This window comes from Trematomus bernacchii, unplaced genomic scaffold (genome assembly GCF_902827165.1).
Source record: "Trematomus bernacchii unplaced genomic scaffold, fTreBer1.1, whole genome shotgun sequence".
Taxonomy (NCBI): domain Eukaryota; kingdom Metazoa; phylum Chordata; class Actinopteri; order Perciformes; family Nototheniidae; genus Trematomus; species Trematomus bernacchii.
In genome coordinates, this window is record NW_022987567.1 from 6637767 (window position 1) to 6659145 (window position 21379).

At 42.0% G+C, this 21379-nt stretch overlaps 2 protein-coding genes across 2 annotated transcripts in view; both read right to left on the bottom strand.

Annotated features, from left to right (window-relative positions):
* The window catches only part of LOC117478825 (nuclear factor 7, brain-like), a 35697-nt gene extending 15148 nt beyond the window's left edge, over positions 1-20549 (bottom strand). Inside the window, exon 1 of the mRNA XM_034125735.1 lies at positions 20435-20549. The gene's annotated coding sequence lies outside the window, so the exon portion shown is untranslated. The remainder of the gene's footprint in view (positions 1-20434) is intronic.
* LOC117478821 (nuclear factor 7, brain-like) lies at positions 9844-20567 on the bottom strand. The gene is made up of 2 exons (XM_034125729.1): positions 20435-20567; positions 9844-11636 (listed from the first exon to the last, which is right to left on the bottom strand). Exon 2 carries the CDS (start codon positions 11617-11619, stop codon positions 10234-10236), a length of 1386 nt encoding a protein of 461 aa, XP_033981620.1. The 5' UTR covers positions 11620-11636; positions 20435-20567; the 3' UTR covers positions 9844-10233.
* Between the last annotated feature and the right edge of the window lie 812 nt (positions 20568-21379).

Consider the following 21379-nt stretch of genomic DNA (forward strand, 5'->3'; position numbering starts at 1 on the left):
ACTCTTGTGTGCTCGCGAGAAGATTCTGGGAACAGATCCTCTGATGACACCGGCTGATATAGCCGGTGTCACGTGGGTCACAGGTGACTTTGTTGATATTGGTACTCGTACTGCGCATGCGCACGATGGACATATCCAGTGCTAAAAGCACCACCTCTGGCGGTCATCCGGGACTCATAGAACCGTAGTTACAGCCGTAACTATCGTTCTTGCTGGTTCAAGACCAGCCTGGTCAGCTAAACCAGCATAGCCCAGCATGGATGTCATGCTGGTCGATGCTGGTTTTAGCTGGTCTATGCTGGTGAAGCTGGTTATGCTGGTCTACCAGCAGTCTTGCTAGCGAAACTGAAATAGACACAGACAGACAGAGAAGGCGGGACACGGGGGAACGGCGAGACGGCAGTGGTTGAAACAAAGCGGTATGTTTTAACTGGCACTAACGGCCCGTCCACACAGCAGCGTTAAAAAAATCTTCCAACGCTTCTGCCCATTCACTTTGAATGGGGTGACGTCACTTTGCCTCACTTTTCGCCGAACTGCATTGTGGGAAGCAGAGCGGAGATTTTCAGGATTTTCAGGATTCAAAAGTTGAGCAATGTTCAACTTTTGAAGCTGAGGTGGAAGCGTCAGCCAATCAAATCCCGTGTATGCAAATCTGACAGTTCAAGCACTAGCCAATCAAACCGCGTGTATGCTGGGAGAGACATACCGCAGGTCATTTCCTCATATTCCAAAAAATGGAGGAGAAATTAGCGGTAGGGAATCACCCGGTGCTTCATGACCAGTCCCTATTTACCTACCGGGATACAAACCGGAGGAGCCAGGCATGGAGGGAGGTGGCAGAGACAGTGGTAGGTTTTCGCCTGTTTGGGGAGTTTATATCCAGTTTACTTCGGGCTTTTTTGCTTTGTATGTCGGGGGTGGGAGATTCATGTGATTGGTTGTTGGTCGCGTTGCTCGCAAAAAATCCCCAAGCTACGCCCACCTCCAAGATTTTTTTAACGCTGCTGTGTGGACGGGCCGTAACGGTCGAGGAGTGAAGATCAGTTGAACGTTTCTGTGACTCCGCCCAGCGGCTGCTCTTCTGAGAGGCACCGCTCTGACAGCTCTGTCTACTGGGAAACGCGCTAAAAGTCCTTCTGGAGGTAAGCAACACTACACCTCTCTTAAAGAGCACCTTAGGGGGAGAGCATTGCAAAACTGGCCCCGGTAATGGTACAAAACTCAACCTGTCGTACAATGGACAGCTTCCCCCCCCCCCATCTATGTATATACTCGCATTTTAGACTCTGTTACTAACTGTATATCTGTAGACTTGGTATGTCTTAAATGTCCGGTTAGGATTGAAGTAAAAAGATATGATTCTACACTGTATTGAAGTAAACATGTATTGTTTGAACTGTTTTAGGTAATCACAAACGGGTTTTGATAAGTCACTTAGAATAGGAATGTTATTCTTACTTTCAAACTCACTGATCCAGAGATTCTGTGTTTCAACACACCAACATCCTTCTTATCATCCATAAAAGCCAGATGCGGTTGTTAAGTCATTAAAGACATCGTTAAATAGGTGGAGAAGAGTTTAAATGTCTGAAGGAGGATAGTTTAGGTGAAAAGATCCCCTGGGAAAGGAATGTAGAGTAAGATAAGGTAAAGATAAACATTGACTTTTGACCTGGTGTGGCTTGGGATCTCACTCTCTGTTCGGAACTCTGATTGACCTCGGCCAGAAGCGAATCCAGCCAGTCAGGGCACTTGGGGGAGGTGGTCAGTTTAAACAGCTCCTCCCCAGGGGCTCTCTGATTCGCTTGGGAGAAAAGTGGGAAGGAAGAGATGACCCATCTCCGCCCCAAAAATAGATAGAAATACTGATGTTTTTGAGTGTAAAATGCTTCTGGTCTGTTGAAAGCTGGTGCTAGAAGACGGTAAACCGCATCACAAACCTGGAGTCCATACTTCTCGTTTTCTGAAAGCTGGTCTGTCTACCTGTAAAACCGCATCACAGGCCTGAAGCCCGGAGTGCTCGAGTACTCTGTATAACTTGTATATGTGTTTGGTTTCCTACTAGAAGTAAACTCAGATAATTTGTTATAACTTTGATTCCGGTGTTTTCAATTCCTTTCTTAATTTAATAGAGATCCAGCCTCATCCAACGAACGGCGCGTAGCAGAGGTGTTCTACTCCAACAGGATGTATTAGAACGAAATCTAAAATGAAAATTGTAAATAAGCCATCTGTATGTAAAAAACCAACTGTATGTAAATTGTAAATAAGCCATCTGTATGTCAAATATGTCTTATATGTCTTTAATGATATGATGAATTGGAAATGGGGGACCCTGATGTAAACAAGACGAAAGTCTTTCTCTGGTCTGCATCCCCTTAACAATTGTATGTTTTGAGCTGTACTGTACTGTACCCAATATACAAGCTGTTAATAAACTTTTCAATCAATCAACACAATTTCACCAAGTCTGAGAGTAAAAGCTTTCTCGAAGGTTCGTTTTGTTTTCTTACAACGTTACGTTAATGTTAACTTAACCTTACGTTTGCTAGGAGGCTAGCTGTCTTAGCTAACAACAGTTAGAAGCTAACGTTTTCTGCAGTTTGTGTTTCCCCTGAAAAACGTGATGCAGTTATAAGTTGTAAGTTAACTTAACGTTATCTTACACGTTGAGAGAGTTACGTTTTGTTTAAAATCATCAATGTAATGCCATTAGAGGTGTTGTGTTGAACATGAAGTTAGCTAACTGTAGCTCTCTACCAAAGGTTAGCATGTTAAGCTGTACTTTCTGTGGCAGCTAGCTTAATACAAAGAGGGTTTTTGTGCTTCATTGTAAACTTTTCTTACGAATGTGTGTTAATCTACCTGAAATTGTGGGGACAGTTTTTTTCTACTCAATGATACAGACCATTGTTGAGGAGATGCAAAACATACATATACTTTGAGTAATGTTACTTTGCTCCTAAAAAATGAAACATTATCAGATGAGGACATCACCAAAGTGTGTGAGTCTGTCAGGGGATTTGATCTGTTCTTTGCATGTTGTACAGGGCCTATGTACACACTGCTCTGGTATGAATTAAAAATATAATTGTAAAATGTAAATCTCGCTCTTGTCATCGTTCAGGCTTTGCATTTGAACCCCTATGACTGGTTGCGGACTTGAAGGGAACGACTTCCTGGCCTTCCTGACATCCAGGAAAAAGGTGAGATTCTAATCTATTTCAATGCCAAAAGCAAGTTATTGTTTTTAACTTTTTTAATATGATTTTTTGGGGAATTTCAGTTTTATTGGACAGTAGAGATCTACTGGAAACAGTGGAGAGGGAGGAGATGATATGCAGCAAAAGGCCGAGCCGGATGGTTGCTGCTCCGTGTGGAACGTGTTCTATCAGGTAAAGCACTTTGGTACCCAGTTATTTATGGTATCGAGTTTGAATGTAGCCTTCTGTTATTTCCTTATCTTTCTTTCAGGTGTAACATCTACCAATGGTTGTACATGACTCCACCTCTTTGCTGTCCTACTAGTCAACCCTCCTGATCAGAGCCTTTCCTAAATAGTGGTAAGTTGTTTTACAGTTCAGTGTACGTTAATTTAGCAACTTAATGCTTTACTGCTGTTGAATAAACCCTATATATATACATCCATCAGCAATCAATAAAACAAATCATCCAACACAAAATAGAAGAAATCTGGATCTATTCTATTTCTTTTTATACCACAGCATCTATTGGGACTGCTCATTGATGTCATCAAGAGCCATTGAGTCTAGCTTTTGTAGTCGGCCTCTCAGAATGTTTATCATTTCTTTGTCTCTTAACATTCCTATAATCACTTGTTTTTTTATTGTTGATATTGTTTTGTTCTTTATTTTTGTTGTGAGAATCACTTTGCAATTGTGTAAGTGCTGTATAAATAGTTATACTAATATTATTGTTGTTACCATCATTACTATTATTAATAATGTCTTCTTTGTTTTCTTTATTTATCGCTGCAGAAAGGTTCAAAAAGTTCCCTGTACATGGAACCATGCCTGTCCTCTGTTCCACATGTCTTCAGTCAGTTCTGGACCCCATGACTCGGACACTAGTTCTACCAAGGCTCATTAGAGGTAAGCAGTGGTAGGAGAGTGGATTTATCTTTGTATTTAGGCTGCAAGTCGACAAGAATAATTACAAATCGCTTAAAAAATGGTTCAGATAAGAGGCACCATGTGTTACGCAGGTGTGGCGCTGATATAGTTTATATAATATGCGGTTGAACTTTAAAATTATATTATTTCCGGTGCAGAGACAAACACTCGAGGTGGATGTATAAAGTACATACTGGTGTTAATAAAATATAGCGTATATCCCTCAATTTATCGACAATAAGAATGACAATACATACTTCCGGGTGTAAAGTAATATATCTAGCATACTGTAGATTAGTGATGGGAATTATGGCTCTTTGAAGGGAGCCGGATCTTATGGCTCCGTTCCTTTCAAAGAGCCGTTCAAAAGAGCCGTTCAAAAGAGCCGTTTTTTTAAGGTTACTAGGTTTATCTGCAAAATAATCACCAGGATAATGATTGCCAGACCTAATGTCAATAATCGGCATTGTAAACATGACACAAGGTGGCGCCATATCCATGTCATTCATGTCAGTGAATGTACTTTGAATTTACCCTCTGTATGTGTTAAGTAAATAAAGTTGCCTTGCCTTGAATGAAATTCATGCAACTCTTAATATTAGATACTGTGTTTTTAAGTGGCGATGGAGATTATTTGTTGACCCTGCTTTAAAGGATATTTTGCCTTTACAAATGGTGCGCTTTATCACTGCCTGGGTTTTGGTTGAAGTGCATCCAAATGCTGCTGCGTTTTCGCGTTTGGCTCATTTTCCATCCGAAAAACACGTCGTCTACCTGTCCTGTACCACTTGTTATGACTTCTCTCTCGCGCGTATTCCGTTAAGACCCACCCCATCTCACTCCTCGTGCTGAAACCTACCAATCAGAGTAGTGGCGGATCTTCACAGAATACGTTTGGGGAACAAAATCAAGCTTTTTAAAAGGCGAGTGGATTTTGGCAGGCAGTGAGTGCGGACCGTGCGGACCAACGATTGAACGATAACAAGAACGGCTCTCACCAAGTAGGACTCGGTTCCCCTCGTTCGTACCAAAGAGCCGTTCAAAAGAATCGGCTCGTTCGCGACCGACACATCACTACTGTAGATCCTACACATCCACTGGAGGTATATTCTGAAAGTAAAATATACACTTCTCACTAGAAATGTAATCATAAAGCATTATTATGGCCAAACTATCCTACAATTTAGGATTTTCCACTGAAAAAGGTGTTGGATTCAAAGGTTTTATCATCATATGCTCAGCAGCTACAGTGTAGAAATGTCAATGAAATTCTTCTGACCTGAGCTCCTCCAACAATGCAACATATATAATAAAATACAAAAATACAAAATAAAAAGTAATGCAAAAAGTTTATATACATGTAATATAATAGAATATGATATTTACAAGAACAGAATATGAAATTAAATAATGTAAATTAAGAAAAAAATGAAATACGGTGTATTGCGTGGATAATAGACCCAATCACAGTGAATGTTCAAAACTAAACTTGATACATTTTTCTTTTTCATCTCACAGTGCACATATTTAAGTAATCATAACACAAAGCTAAAAGTTAATCTGTTTTTCCTTTCTCTTTTCAAGAGTGCTTCATAAAAAGCAATAAAGAATTGTTCTAATTCATAATAAATCTCACAGCAGGACGTTGGTGCCTTTATTTTTGAAGGGTATTTTGTTGCTCATGAAAAGCAGACTTCTGGTCACGTGTCTGTCTGTGTGTAAGGTGCACGAACTACTTATACCAGCAGGTGGCAGCAGAGTTAAAGAAAGTGTTCAACGAAAGGCCATTTTTTAAAATATAAATACAGAGGTTGAAGAAATCCTGCATTCCTATTGTACTCAAGTAAAACTAGTACGAAAAATATACTTAAAATACCCCAAATAAAGTACTCATATACTATAGTATGCATTCCACCTGGGGGACACAAAGGGTTAAAGGGGAAAAGTATAGGAAACAGTGGTTAAAGATTATAATGATGGTTTTCAAAAAACGCCTCACACACACAAGTCCTTGCCGTGCCGACATACAGTCTGGAGGAGCCCGGCTTCCTGGTGGGGTATTGCGGCGTCTTCAGTGTGCACACTCTTTATTGTGTCCGTTACTCACCGTTTGAAGCAGTTGTTCCTTTGCCGTTTGTTAGACCCCTCCGTATGTGTGTGTGTGTGTGTGTGTGTGTGTGTGTGTGTGTGTGTGTGTGTGTGTGTGTGTGTGTGTGTGTGTGTGTGTGTGTGTGTGTGTGTGTGTTATCTGATCCACTTCTCTTTTCCTTCGTGAGAAGCAGCTCAGCACAGCAGGAACAACAGAGGTAAATGAAGATATTTAACACTTATTTTATTAAATAGTTATTTAATGGGATTTTAGCCGCAGCGCTACACCTTTTTACATTAGTTAAGTGTTTGCTTATTTTACTTATTGTTCTTTTAATCATGAAAGAGATCAGTTTGTTCGTTTTTCCATTTTCCAGTGAAGGCGTTTTTGTTTCATTAGTTTTCTAAAGATCCCATTGTTTATGAGACAACAAGATAAAGACCCTCGCATATTATGTTAAGTTTCTGAAACATTGCTTTATTTTCATCTCTTATTGATTTATAATTGAATGTCATTTACTTTAGATGTAAAGAAAACAATCCTGTTATCTAAATGTTAGGATGATGACATTGTCAATCAGACTCAGAATCAGGTTTATTATCAGGTTAAGAAATTGAGTTTGACACCCCAGGCCTAAAATAACTTTTTTAAGTGCTTTTTTTTATGCAAGAATTGAATTGCCAAGATACAATGGAAACAGTTTTCAGTTTGTGAGGGAAGAAATGCAGAGTTTCTGCTTTCCTGATGTCAATGAGGAGCTCGTTCCACCATTCATTCCCACTGACACTTTCCCTCAGCCACAACGCAGACTCTCTGCATCACATTAATGCACACAATGTACACAATATCTGGTCTTTTATTATTACTGCACATATTTTATTCCATTCTATTTCAATGTAAATACTGTTTTTTTTATTTTACTATATTTTTGTGTTATTTTTAATGTTATTATATTTTTCATAAAATAGTTGTGTTTTTTTATTTTTGGTTTTTATGTATGCACCACGACACCAAGTCAAATTCCTCGTACGTATCAACCTACCTGGTAATAAAACTGATTCTGATTCTGATTTCGGAGCCAGGATAGTGTGTTTTTGGGGGTTACCTGGGTCCCACTCACAGTGGGAGCAGCAATCTGATTGGCTGATGCCGAGTGAAGTGCACGAGCTGGAGTTTAACCAAGGCCAGCATCAGTGTCTTGAATTGGATTATTGCATTAACTGGCAGCAGAGATGGCAAAAGTAAACACATCCTTTACTCAAGCAGAAGTACAGAGACTCGTGTTTAAAAATACTCTGGTAAAAGTAGAAGTACTGACTAAACTTCTTTACTCAAGTCAAAGTAAAGAAGTATGGGCTTTGAAATGTACTTCAGTAAAAAGTACCCATAACTACCATCTGTTTTAAAGAGTACCTGACCTCCCTTTATATTAATAGAACAATAATGTCATTGTTAGCTAATGAATGTTTCCATGCTGAACAACGGCAACATGACAACGTTTTCATTGGTCCCTCTTCTTTAGAGAAGACCAGGAAATGATGGATACACGGATCGTGTTCAAATCAATAGGCACGCAATGACTCTAAATAATAATGATCACGCCACCAGACACACATTCAAACTAAAGGAACCAGCCTGTTTGGGAAATGTAAGAAGTAGAAAGTACAGGTATTTGTGTTCAACATGTAAGAAGTAGAAAGTACAGGTATTTGTGTTCAAAATGTAAGAAGTAGAAAGTACAGGTATTTGGGTTCAACATGTAAGAAGTAGAAAGTACAGGTATTTGAGTTCAAAATGTAAGAAGTAGAAAGTACAGGTATTTGTGTTCAACATGTAAGAAGTAGAAAGTACAGGTATTTGTGTTCAAAATGTAAGAAGTAGAAAGTACAGGTATTTGGGTTCAAAATGTAAGAAGTAGAAAGTACAGGTATTTGTGTTCAAAATGTAAGAAGTCAAAGTAAAAAGTTGTCAGAAAAATAAGTAGTGGAGTAAAGTACTGATACCAGAAAAATTAAGTTAAGTACAGAAACAAAGTATTTGTACTCCACTACTTCCCACCTCTGGCTGTCAGCCAGTGGAGGAGTGGAGGAGAGGAGTAGTGGGAGAACAGGAGGAGGTTGAAGAGCAGTCTGGCTGCAGCATTCTGAATTAGCTGTAGCATTCTGATGGTGTTTGACAACTCTCTGTATTTTAGACCAATCACGACCAAGCCAAGTTTCAACAGACTCTACTATTCCTACTTTTTATTCTGAGACGCGTCATGTCAGTGAGGAAATAAACATGAATAAAATGAGGAAAAGAAGCAACTTGTTTTCAGTCTGAAGAAACCTCTGTTCTTGTGAAACTGATTTAATCAGAAATGTTAGTTTGTTTATTATTTGACAGCATTGTAACATCTGTTTGCTCTTTTCTCATTAAATGTGATTGTTGCTGCTTTAATAATCTGAGTGACATCATTATTAATATTAATGAATAACTCTATTGTAACATACATGTTTTTATATATTCAAGTAGTGCACACATTACTTTATCTTTATTAAACGTCTTAGCTGAATACTCAACTCTGATTGGTCAAATTAGAAGTTTAAGAGGTTGTTAAGTAAGGGATAATGTGCAGCGACGCGGTCATTATGGGGAAAAGAACACCGACAGGCTGATCAGGAGCCCGACGCGAAGCGGAGGGATCTAGATCGGCATGAAGGTGTACAAGTCAAGTCGCTGCACATTATCCCGCTTATTACATGGTCACATTCTCAACAAAGTAACGATATGACTCCCAATATTAATTGAAATGCTTTTATGGATTTAGAAAATGATTTTATTGATTTAAAAAATAGTTGCATGTATTGAATACATCGTTGCTTGGTTTAAAAGTAGCACAATTCATTATGTCAAACCTTGGAAAGTATCTAGATATCCCTGCCCTAATGCCAAAGTAACTGGCAACTGAATATGTTTTGCCGTTTGATGTCTATGTCTGGACCGCTGCGTAAAAAGGAGGGTTTTCTGCCCGTTACTTCTCCGCTGTTTTCTTGTCGCTCTTGTCTTGTCAGTTAGAAAAGCTTTTCGGCCAAACTGTATACAGTTAAATCGAACAGACTTCTTTGTGCAGATGTGAGCGTCCTTAACAACGGTCAATAAATCCTTGACAGCGGTCTGTCTGTTCTGGATTAACAACGTGTCACGTGTTCTGAATTGACCAATCAGAATCGAGTATTCAACTAAACCATGTAATAATACTCTATAACACACCGCTGCCAAGAAATCAGTATTTTAGATTGAGATTAAATCCTTTAGAGTTAATAAACGTGTGCATTTGATAATCCACGCTGAACAGCAATGGGTCGTCCTCTCTGTTTAGGCTTCTCCTGGAAAACTGGGTTTAACATTTACTCTGTATTTAAATACTTAGAAATCTCTTTAAAACATTTATTTTATTCCCTGACGAAGAGGTCTGCCAGGGAGTTAATTTAAACCCAGTAACTCTGTATGTTTTATTTGATTATACAAGTTTAAAATTGCATGTAATAAAACTAATAAAAAATGCATTTGATTTTGGATCTGATAAATGATTCGCTGCTCAAACTCGCAGTTGGATTAAACATATTACTTATTTATTTTCCCATCATGCACAAATAACAAATTAACAATTTATAACGACATAGAATCAATAAAACAGAGAAGGTTGAACTATAACCTGACATAAAGATCTGAATCTGGGTGAGATCATTTCAAATGTAAAGAATATATATCTCTTATTTCCTCTAAAGGAAGCAGTTCAGCATATTTGATGAACATGATGTTACTTGGATAAAAGTGTCTGCTAAATGCACGTGTTTCAATTTAATAAAGGTTGACAGTATGATCAAAAAGCAGATTATCAAACTCAATAACAACAAGAATAAAAAACATGTTTAGAATAAAGAGACAGCAGGAGGACAGGTTCAGAGGTCAGTGAATGATCCCTTTAAGAGATGATCATCATAGATATAATGATCCTGTGTATCTCTACCTGCTCTGATCCACTGTCACACACACCTTCAGTGGTAATATCTTCACTTCACTCAGAGTGTTAATGTATGGAAACATCTTCTCAGTGAAAGTGTGTGTGAAGGTGTGTATGTGTGTGTTAGTGTCAGGATCAGAGAACGACAACTTTCCTCTGTTCCAGTCCAGATCCACTCTGACCCTCTGGAGCTCCTTCTGCAGGCTGAGAGGAGTGGATGGAGCTGGTGGTGACCATGCTGAGTATTTACCTTTAGAGAAACCTATTCTCCATAATCCAGACGTTATGCTTCCCTTCCTCTGGACAGACTCTGCTAACACACCCAGTACCCAGGATGTACTGTCTGTAACCTGGACATCCCAGCTGTGAGTCCCTGAGTTAAAGCCCTCAGAGCCCAGGACAGAGGCGTATTTATCAAACCTCTCTGGATTATCAGGAAGTTCCTGTCTCTCTCTTCCTTCTCTCACTCTGGTCAGGTCTTCAGACAGGAAGAGGTCTGGATTAGCAGTGTTTGGGTCCAGGATGAGAGGAGAGTAGGACACCATGTCCTTCATCTTGCTCCAGATGTTGAAGCTGAGGTTGCCCAGGTGTTTGGCCTGGTCTATCAGAGCTCCTGAGGGCAGCTGTGGCTCCTCCAGCAGGGGGCGCTGCAGCCTCTCCACTGCAGCCTTGTAGTTGTGCAGGAAGGAGACGTCTTCAGCTCTCAGCTCCTCCTCTGTGGCTCTGACTGTGTGTGAAAGAGCTGCTATCTCTCTGCTCACAGCCTCCATCTTCTCCTCCATCACCCTCCTCTTCTGCTCCTCTTCCTCCCTCAGTGCAGCCATCCTGGCCTCCTCTTCCTCTTCTAGAAACTGGTGAAGCTTCTTAAACTGCTCCTTAATCTGCGTCTCTGTGTGTTGAGCCTGGACCTTCATGTGTCCTGCTGTTTGATCAAACTTCACTTTAACTTCTTCAAAGAGCTTCAGTTTCTCCTGAAAGGGCTGCAGAGATTTCTGGAGCTCATCTCTGAGATCCTGTGCAGCTTCATCGATGGGTCTGAATCTGTGGTTGGTGTGTGTTTTTGAATCTCTGCAGACGAGACACACTGGCTGCTGATGGTCCAGACAGAAGAGTTTGAGTTTCTCAGAGTGCAGACTGCAGAGAGCCTCTGGAGATCTCTGATCTCTCTCCTGTAAGAAGGTCTCACACAGGTTCTTTAAAGCAAAGTTAAGAACGAATTCCTTTGAAGATTTTCTCCTACAAACTGGACACTCCTTTACTTCTTTCCCATCCCACCAGTTCTGCAGACAGGCTTTACAGAAGCTGTGGCTACAGGACAGAAGAACAGGATCTCTAAAGACTTCCTGACAGACCGGACAGCAGAGATCTTCCTCTAACCTGGAAGCCATGTTGTCTCTGAGTGAAGCTGAAAACACAGCAGACAGGAGTATACAGTCAGTCATGGCTCCCCTCCCCCTCCTCTAATGACTTCACTGAATTCACTTTTGGCGCTTTTCCACTGCAGGACCTAGCACGGCTTAGCACGGTTTAGTTTGGCCCGGCCCGCTTTTTTTTGCTTTTCCACTAGGGGTAGTTCTGGCTCACGGGTACTTTTTAACTTTTTTTCTGGTCCTCGAAAATCGAGGTTCCTACCGAGCCAACAACCGAGCTGAATATGCTAAACTAGTGACGTAAACACTCCCGACTGCTGATTGGTCAGAGAGAATCGTGAAAATCGTTGCGCGAGACAGTCCCCAAGCGTCGCATAAGCACCATTTTTAAAACAGACAAGCTACCGTTAAACAAATCCATAAAGAGATGGCAGCAACAACAAAAAACACGCCGTGGTCGTTTGACGAGGTACAGACGTTACTCCATCTCGTTGCGGATGAACAAATAAAACGACGCCTCGACTCGGCAAAGGCTGCAGGATGGTACGTTTTTGCTAACGCTCTGTTCTTTGCTTGAAAGCGTTGTGTCCCTATCTATTGTAAAGCTCATTTCTAACAAACATGCCTATTTTATCCTTACATTTATGTTCGACAACCCATGCTTTTATGGAGCCCCGAAGAGCTACGGTTAGCACAGATAGCATTAGCAAGAGCTATTGTTTGCTAACACCATATGTACCATTGTTTACGTCCAGTTTTCTAGAGTTAAAGTGGACCTATCATGCTATATTATAATAATATAGTGTAGGACCATACCTATATTAGGCATATTTATACTTTACATTTTTCAAAATACCAAACAGATCATGCATTTTAGCCATGCCTCATTTCACTCAATGTGCACTTTTTTATCCCTCTTTTTGCAAGGGCTGATTCTGTGAGAACAGCACCACCTACAGGCCTGGCATATGTACTACAGCGTCTCCAGCGCTTTCGAACGCCAATGGCCGTGGCTGTCTCCTCCTGATTGGTGGAGTTGGCCCAATAGCCGTAGCGCCACCGTCCTGACGTCAGGACAGTGTTCAAATCTGGATCAGTTTTTATCAGATCCGTTGCAGCCCCTTTTTTTAGAGATTTGGGTATGGAGGAAAATAGAGAGGGTTGTGTTTTCTGACACTTGGTGAGTTCCCTGGAACACCGGGGACACATATTCATGTATAAAAGACGTACAAAAGTGCATTTTGCATGATAGGTCCCCTTTAAGTAAGAAATAGGCATGGCAAAACGACTGGAATTGTGACTTTTTTTAAACTTTAGATCATCGTCAGTAAGTAAAATAAGCAATACCAATGTGTGGAAATGCTCTGTTACAAGTAAAGTAACGTACCAAAAGTAAAACTAGTAAGAATCACTATTAATGTTGCAGCTAGTAAAATTGTGTGTGACATCCTAATATATTCTTGTATATTCTTCATTGTTAAGTATTGTTGCACTTTAAACTGGTCTCATAATTATTCATACTTATATTCATTTGTAATTATCCATTTACTTCATGACTGTATATTTGTACATACTCATACATATGTATACATATATTTATATTCATTATTAACAGGCTGGACATAATGTAATTCACTTTCACAATCATTGTAAACATCTAGGGCCAGAACCGTCTTTAGTTCATCCTTACCGTTGTTCTGTTTATACTTATATATTTTATTCTTATATCCGTACGTGACCTGTACCTGTCCTGTGTTTTTCATTCTTATTGCTGTTGCTGCTATGACACCTGAATTTCCCTACGGTGATTTAAAAAAAAAAAGAAGGTTTATCTTATTGTCTTCCAGGCAAGAGGAAACGAGGAGAGGAGCACCTCACAGTCCCGAGGGAGATGCACAGTGCAGATCTGGCCCAGCAGGAACGGTTGTATTTATGTTTAAAGTTTGCTTTGTTATTTGCACTTGTTTGATGATTAAACTGTTTGTTTGTAACAAGTATTTTTATCGTGATTTCCTCTGTGTTAAAGGTGGGGTAGGTAATTTTGGAGAAACCAGCTCGAGTGCGCTAGAATTTGAAAATACACAACCGGAAAAAATCTGCCACTCCCTTACAGAGCCCCTCCTCCAACACACACGAACGCGCACATGACCAATGAGGGCACGAGATAAGTTTGGCACAGATGGAAGGCTGACAGGCAGGTAGGCCATCCAGTTATTTTAGCCGGGCCGGCTCAGATGATTGGTCGTGCTTTTTACAGTACTACGGCTTCCACAGATGACATTTTTTTATGGATTTTTTGTCAAAGCACTTAAGATATTTATTGCTATCGGGATGTTAAGAGCATTCCATGGAATATAAAAAAAGTGTATCTCAAGCCGGTTTCTCAAACTTACCTACCCCACCTTTAACAGTAGATCTAAACAAACAAAACAGACCTTAACCTGTTAAGCACTGAGCCTGTTTTTCAGGTCTCAGGCTTGAAAATGACATTCCCAGAACAAATGACCATATCTTCTTCTAAAAGGGTTAAATTAATAATCTTTTTTCTCAAAGTAATGATAAACCTGTGAGTTGGATGTAGAAGAGTCAGAATCAATATAGATGTTTTTTATTTTAAAGAAAATTCAGATTGAACATAGTAAAAAACTAAATTATAGTGTCCGTCCAAAAATGATTTTTTACTTATAGTGAAAACTACCTTTGGATGATGGTAAGGTAGACTAAAAGCTTTAGGAATCCAAAGTACAGAGAGGTTTAACAAAAAAAACTCCACCTCTGAGGTGATTTGGGTGGAAATGGGGGTTTTACCGTTTCTCTGGAACCCATTGGTCGATTTTGGTGATTGACACCTCTCTCTGACCGTTAGAGCCAATAGAATCGAAGGGGAATCTCCCCACTCACACACATGGTAAAAAAAAAAAGGTTGGGCCTTGCGCATGCAGTTTTGCATCAGAGCGAACCTATACTCTAGCTCTGACATCTGGAAACGGAAAAGCAGGTTTATTGTTTATGGATTATCCGAAATCATTTCAAAGGGACACAGACACATTGGATTAACCTATGGATTAACTTCAGCAGCGATTTTATCGTTTTAATGCCATTGAAGACCACTTTTGACCAGACTACGACACAGGTAAGCCATGTTAGCGTTTTTAGCTACCTAGCGCCACATGTTTTGATGTCTGTTTTTGTTTATAAAGTCGCAAGTTCGTATCATAGAGTGATAATGTATGTACCCATCGATTCTGTGTCACCTCACGATGTGAATCGATGTGTTGGATGTGCAGAAAAGATAAATAATAAGGTTTTATGAGTGAATTTCGGTGCAGTAATCTGTTAGCATTTTTCGCTCGTTGCTAATTCAGAGGCTCAGCGTTAGCATTGTGGGTTTATTTTTGAATTTTTTTTTCAAATGATCAGTTAGATGAGTTTCTTCCCTTTACATGGATATAAAACATTCATAGTTTATTAAATATTAAGATGCCCTCAGACACTGTTTCCTCAGATGACGCGTTTTCCCCCCCGGCGCTGCTGTGACGCAGGTGACCAGCACCAAATTCCTTGGTGTGACCATCACTGATGACCTCACCTGGAAAAACAACACCACCGCACTAGCGAGGAAAGCCCAGCAGCGCCTGTACTTCATCCGGAAGCTCAAGCGAGCCGGAGCATCACCCCCCATCATGCTGTCCTTCTACCGAGGCGCCACCGAGAGCATCCTCAGCAGCTGTATCACACTGTGGTTCAGAAGCTGCACCACCGCCGACCGCAAGAGCCTGCAGCGCATAGTGAACTCTGCCCAGAGGATCATCGGTGCCTCACTCCCCTCACTACAGGACATATACAACACCCGCCTCACCCGCAAAGCACTCAGCATTGTGGGTGACTCCACCCACCCCTCCAACAGCCTCTTCAGCCGCCTGCCTTCAGGAAGAAGGTTCCTCAGCCTCAGCTGGGGCACCGCCAGGCTGAGGAACAGCTTCCTCCACCAGGCGGTCAGGATGCTGAACTCTCTCCCCTCCCTCCCTCCCTCTCTCCCCCTCTCTGACATCTCTCCCCTGAACTCTCCACCCTGCCTCCGACCTTTCTCCCCTGCCCCAAATGGTCCTGGACTCTAACCCCCCCCCACACACACACACACACACACACACACACACACACACACACACACACACACACACACACACACACACACACACACACACACACACACACACACACACACACACACACACACACACACACACACACACAACCAACCTCCCTCATCCAGCACCAGTCACTTTTCTGCCCATCTCTGCTGCTACTGCACTGAAACTGTACTTTGAACACTTTAAATATATTATTAACATTTTAAACTGTATACCACCTTTATCTAGGCCCTTTGTTTTGTTTAAAGGGGACCTATCATGCAAAATGCACTTTTGTACGTCTTTCATACATGAATATGTGTCCCCGGTGTTCCAGGGAACTCACCAAGTGTCAGAAAACACAACCCTCTCTATTTTCCTCCATACCCAAATCTCTAAAAAAGGGGCTGCAACGGATCTGATAAAAACTGATCCAGATTTGAACACTTCTATGTCGTCACAGAAGTGGCGCTACGGCTATTGGGCCAACTCTCCACCTATATGGGGAATGTGGGGTTGGGCCACGGCCGGCCATTGCCGCTCGAAAGCGCTGGAGATGCTGTAGTACATATGCCAGGCCTGTAAGTGGCGCTGTAGTCTGCCACAAAAGCAGCGAAGAAGACTTCCCGCCCATAGTTACCATGGTTACCCTTCTGTTTATTCTGCGCTGTGGCTTTTTTTCTCCCTCCCCGAGGCAAGCGTTTGCTCCCGCTGCTGTAATTCAATGCAATCCCTCCCCGTCGAGGCAAGCACTGTAATTCTCTCCGGTTAGTCCACCAGCAGATGACAAACACCCACCTCTCCGCCTCTTCCAAGGAACGAGGGGACCGTGCGGCAGAGTTTCAGTTTCAGTTTCTTTCGCCGGTCAAGATGTCCGTTAAAGTTTAAATCTTCCGGACAAAATTAGAAAAGTGCCGGTCAAAGGTCTTCTTTGTTATTTATTGAGCTTTAAAACAAATGAATAACGACTCTATATAATAAAACACGGAGGACGGAGATCTATTTTTCTCCCCCTCTTCTGACAGCCCAGCAACTGATCAGAGCACGGCTCACCTCTCCTGCAGGGGGGCGTGGTCAGCAGAATCAGACCCGTAGACAGCAAACAGCACATAGAGCGAAATGAGGCATGGCTAAAATGCATGATCCGTTTGGTATTTTGAAAACAGAAACGTATAAATATTAGGGCTGTCAGTCGATTCAAATATTTAATCGCGATTAATCGCATGATTGTCCATAGTTAATCGCGATTAATCGCAAATTAATCGCACATTTTTTATCTGTTCTAAATGTACCTTAGAGGGATATTTTTCAAGTTTTTAATACTCTTATCTACATATGAGTGGACAAATATGCTTTATATGTTTGTTTATTATCATTTGAACATTACAAATATTCGCCTCAATTCAACCTGGAACCTCTCTCATACAATAATACAATACAAAGTGTGTGTGTGTGTGTGTGTGTGTGTGTGTGTGTGTGTGTGTGTGTGTGTGTGTGTGTGTGTGTGTGTGTGTGTGTGTGTGTGTGTGTGTGTGTGTGTGTGTGTGTGTGTGTGTGTGTGTGTGTGTGTGCGTGCGTGCGTGCGTGCGTGCGTGCGTGCGTGCGTGCGTGTGTGTGTGTGCGCGTGCGTGTGTGTGTGTGTAGACACTGTGATGGATCATTGGAGCTATGTGCAGCTCAAGGCATATATGCTCGATCGGGAGCTGCCTGGACGCTGCAATCATGTTGCGCGCACTATCCGTGCTGAGTGTGCTGACTTTTCATACAATGTCCCACTGTCTGGCTACCTGCATAAAGTCAAGTGCTCTGCGCAGTTGTCGGCAAAATGTCGCTCCTCTGTTTTCATTGAAACAGCTCCTTATATCCGTTAGCGCAGCTAGCTAGCACCAGATGCTAACAACAACAACAACACGTAAGGTGTGCCTCGCCTCGCGCCACACATACACACACCCTCCCGGTCCTCCCGATGGCCAGTCCGGGCCTACCGGTGAGCGTGGAAGTGTGGTCTGCCACAAGCGGGCGGCAGGAGCGGGGCTGTCAGCATCAGCTTGTAGATGGTATTTTAAACTCGATGCGCTCTGAAACTACGGGGCGGCCGAGGACAAAAAATACACATGCGTTAATCGCGTTAAAATAATTAGTGGCGTTAATTTTTTTTATTTTGTTATTAACGCGTTAACTTGACAGCCCTAATAAATATACCTTATATAGGTATGGCCCTACAATATATCATTTAAATATAGCATGATAGGTCCACTTTAATGTATACCACGTTTATCTAGGCCCTTTTTGTTTTTTGTTTGATGTATATATGTCACACTGTAGGACTGCGGGAAACGATATTTCGAGATTTCTGGATGTACAACATGTAGAATTCTTGACAATAAAGCTGACTTTGACTTTGACTTGACTTTGACTTGACTTGAGATGACGCGTTTTTCCCCCCGATATCGGGGGTGCGGTGTAGAAGAGGTTAATTTATTAGAAAGATTTTCTTTTCATGATCTGTTATTTTCTCAAATGTTCTTATTATGGGGCAGTACGCGGCGGCGGGGTGTGTGTGTACATCAGTGGCGCTTGGTGCCGAGATACTGTTGTTGTTAGCCAACACTGCTCGCCACTGGTGGAATTTATGGTTCTAAAATGCCGTCCTTTTTACCTGCCGAGGGAGTTTACAGCGATTCTTGTGGTGGCTGTTTACCTCCCGCCTAACCCCAGTAGCGAGGGTAAAGAGGAGGCACTCGGTGAACTGTACAGAGCCATCAGTGAGCAGCAGACAGCACACCCAGACGGCCTTCTCATCGTAGCTGGAGACTTCAACCACGCTAACTTAAAAACTGTGCTGCCTAAAATATATCAGCATGTCGATTTTCCAACCAGGGGAAAAAACACATTAGACCTGGTCTATACCAACATCAAAGGTGCTTACAAGGCATCCCCCCTCCCCCACATCGGCCTTTCTGATCACCTCACTGTTCTGTTGGAACCAGCTTACAGAGCCAGGGTAAAAGCCATCAAACCGGTTTCAAAACAGTTACGGGTGTGGTCAGAGGACAGCACAGCTGCACTTAGAGACTGCTTTGACACTACAGACTGGGACATGTTCAAGCAGGCAGCCACATGCAACCATCACACCAACATACAAGAATACACAGAGACAGTCACAGGCTTGAAATTCAAATATTTACTTTTTAAATCATTTGACAAACACATGTATATACATGTTGTATGATTGCCCAAACTCTCCTGTTAGTTTCTTCTGTATTTCGTCTTGCTATACGCAGCCTTTTCCAAAACAAAGTTTGCCTCCTGTAATGTTGTGACATACTCTTTGGTCCGGAGTTGTGAATACCCGGAATGTTATATGAGTATGTTATATGATGTAGCACAGAGCGCGAATAAAGCACAGTTAACCATACTCGCTGTCTCCTGAGTTGTCTATAATAAAGCAAGATACACATACAAAAGGACAACACTATACCTCCTTGCTGTGATAAAAAGCCACATACCAAGAACCAAGTAAACGATCGCTTCTATATCCTCCATTGTTATGGTGTTTTGTGAGTTGTGTCGCATTGAAGATAACGTCACGGCAGTTTTACGCAGCGTCGCTCCGCCCGCCGAACAGCCGATCGCCCCACCTACACTGCGTCGTTAACTACCCCAGTTACTAACTGTAATGGAAACGCAGCTTAAAGGTCCCATGTCATGCTTTTCTGGTTATTACCCGTCCCCTTGGGTGTTATGTAGCTTTTTCTGCATGTAAACGGTCTGCAAAGTCACAAACCCTCAAAGTACACCCTGTAGTGAGTAAACTCAGTGACGTCACCATATCCAAATGGACCAATCCGTGGAGCTCCTCACACACCAGGATCCCTTGCAACACTATCAAACGCAGTGGGGGGACCTTTAGCGTCGAGCATAGAGCTACCTGAACGTTGGTAATAGACGAGTTGGGATCGCGGAGAAACACTCAATCAGCCTTGTCTTTTCTCAGCCGCGCTACTGCGCAGAGTTTTGCCGGCACATACACTGACTGCCTTATCTTTTCTCAGGCTGTGAGTGTTTGGCGAACTATGTGGCGAACAGCCAGGCTGTGAGTGTGTGTGTGTGCTCAGGCTGAGTTTCGTGTGTCTCGGTGTCTCGCAGACCCCACGCAGCAACCAGGAAACGAGACCAGTAATCCAGCTCACACTGTCCGCTCCTCGAGCCTCAAAGGGCGGAGCAGTGAGCCCCGCAACGTCCCGCCAACACGGCACCCAGACCCCACACAGCATTCTCATCTGTTTGTCATTACTGGTGTCATTTTCTGGCTGCTAACGCCATTGTAACACATAATCACTGATGTTCCGCTGTAACGGTGGTGGACTCAACAGAACTGAGTGGGCGAGCTGACCAATCAGAGCACACTGGGCTCATAGGGAGGGGGGGGGCAGGAGCTCCAACAAGCCGTTTAGGACAGAGAGTGAATACACATACTATACAGAGATTCTGTATGAGAAACCAATGTGAGTTTGGAACATTGAACAATGTAAATCTGTTCTAGTAGACCTCAACAATGGAATTATGATCAGTAGAAATGGCCATGACATGGGACCTTTAAAGTGAGCATGGCCTACCAAGGCCAAACTAAACCCTGCTAAGCCGTGCTAGGTCCTGCAGTGGAAAAGCGCCATTTGAGTATTGTTTGGAGTCAGACTCACCTTCAGGGGGTGGAGGGTCCGCAGGTTGAAGCAGCAGTGTTGTAGTTTCCACTTTTCTCTCCTGTAGCTGAACTCAGAGGAAGTTGTTAGTTTGGTCTGAAGGTGAATCTGATCGTCTGTTTTTCAGTCCGTCTCTCTCTCTGCAGTGAGGGAGAATAACAAACTGTTTCCTGATTTATCTCAGGTGAGTCAGGTGAGGGAGGAACTCTGTCACGCCTGCCAAGTATCTGGCTTGAACGAGCATCACAGAGCAGCAAACTGAGTTTCAATGGATGTTTCCTTCTGCACTTGTTTTCTTGAGACAACAGGGCATGTTTGGTTTGTTCTTTGAGGGAAATAGTTTTGTTGAAGCTGAAAAATGTAATCATAAGAAATGAATGCAACTGATTATTTCATGTTTAATCTTGTTTTTATAGGCATTCATTTAAGCTTTGTTAGTTCCAGGTTTAATATGTGCAATAAGTTCATTTCAATAAGTTTTGCAATAAACATTGAACGAGTCCGGCCCTCGACTAGTACCCATTTTTTTATGTTGGCCCACTGTGTATTTGAATTTGACACCCCTGCTCTACATCATCATCAAATGGTTCTCTCTCTTTCAAAATCATTTGCAAGGCCCTCTGAGCAGAGACTCTTTTGGCCATCTTGATCAGTTGTGATAAGGACCCAAACTGGAGGAGCTTTATTTACCCGAACACCCTGTATGTAATGTAAATGTGTAGGGGGGGTGTACAGTGGGTGGTAATTGAAAATGTGTTCTGATATATGTTCTTCACAGAAAATGAGCCAAGGCCATTGAGTGCGAGTTTGAAAAAATTATTGAGGATATCATTTTTCTTTAGATAAATAATGAAAACGGGTCCCACAGACCCGAACACCATACAAGGGTTAAGTGTGTTTTTGTGAGCACTTTGAGCTTAGTCTCTTGTATCTTAAGTGCTATAT

Coding starts and splice junctions, on each gene's coding strand:
- LOC117478821 (XM_034125729.1), bottom strand. CDS start 11,619: ATGGCTTCCAGGTTAGAGGAAGATCTCTGCTGTCCGGTCTGTCAGGAA.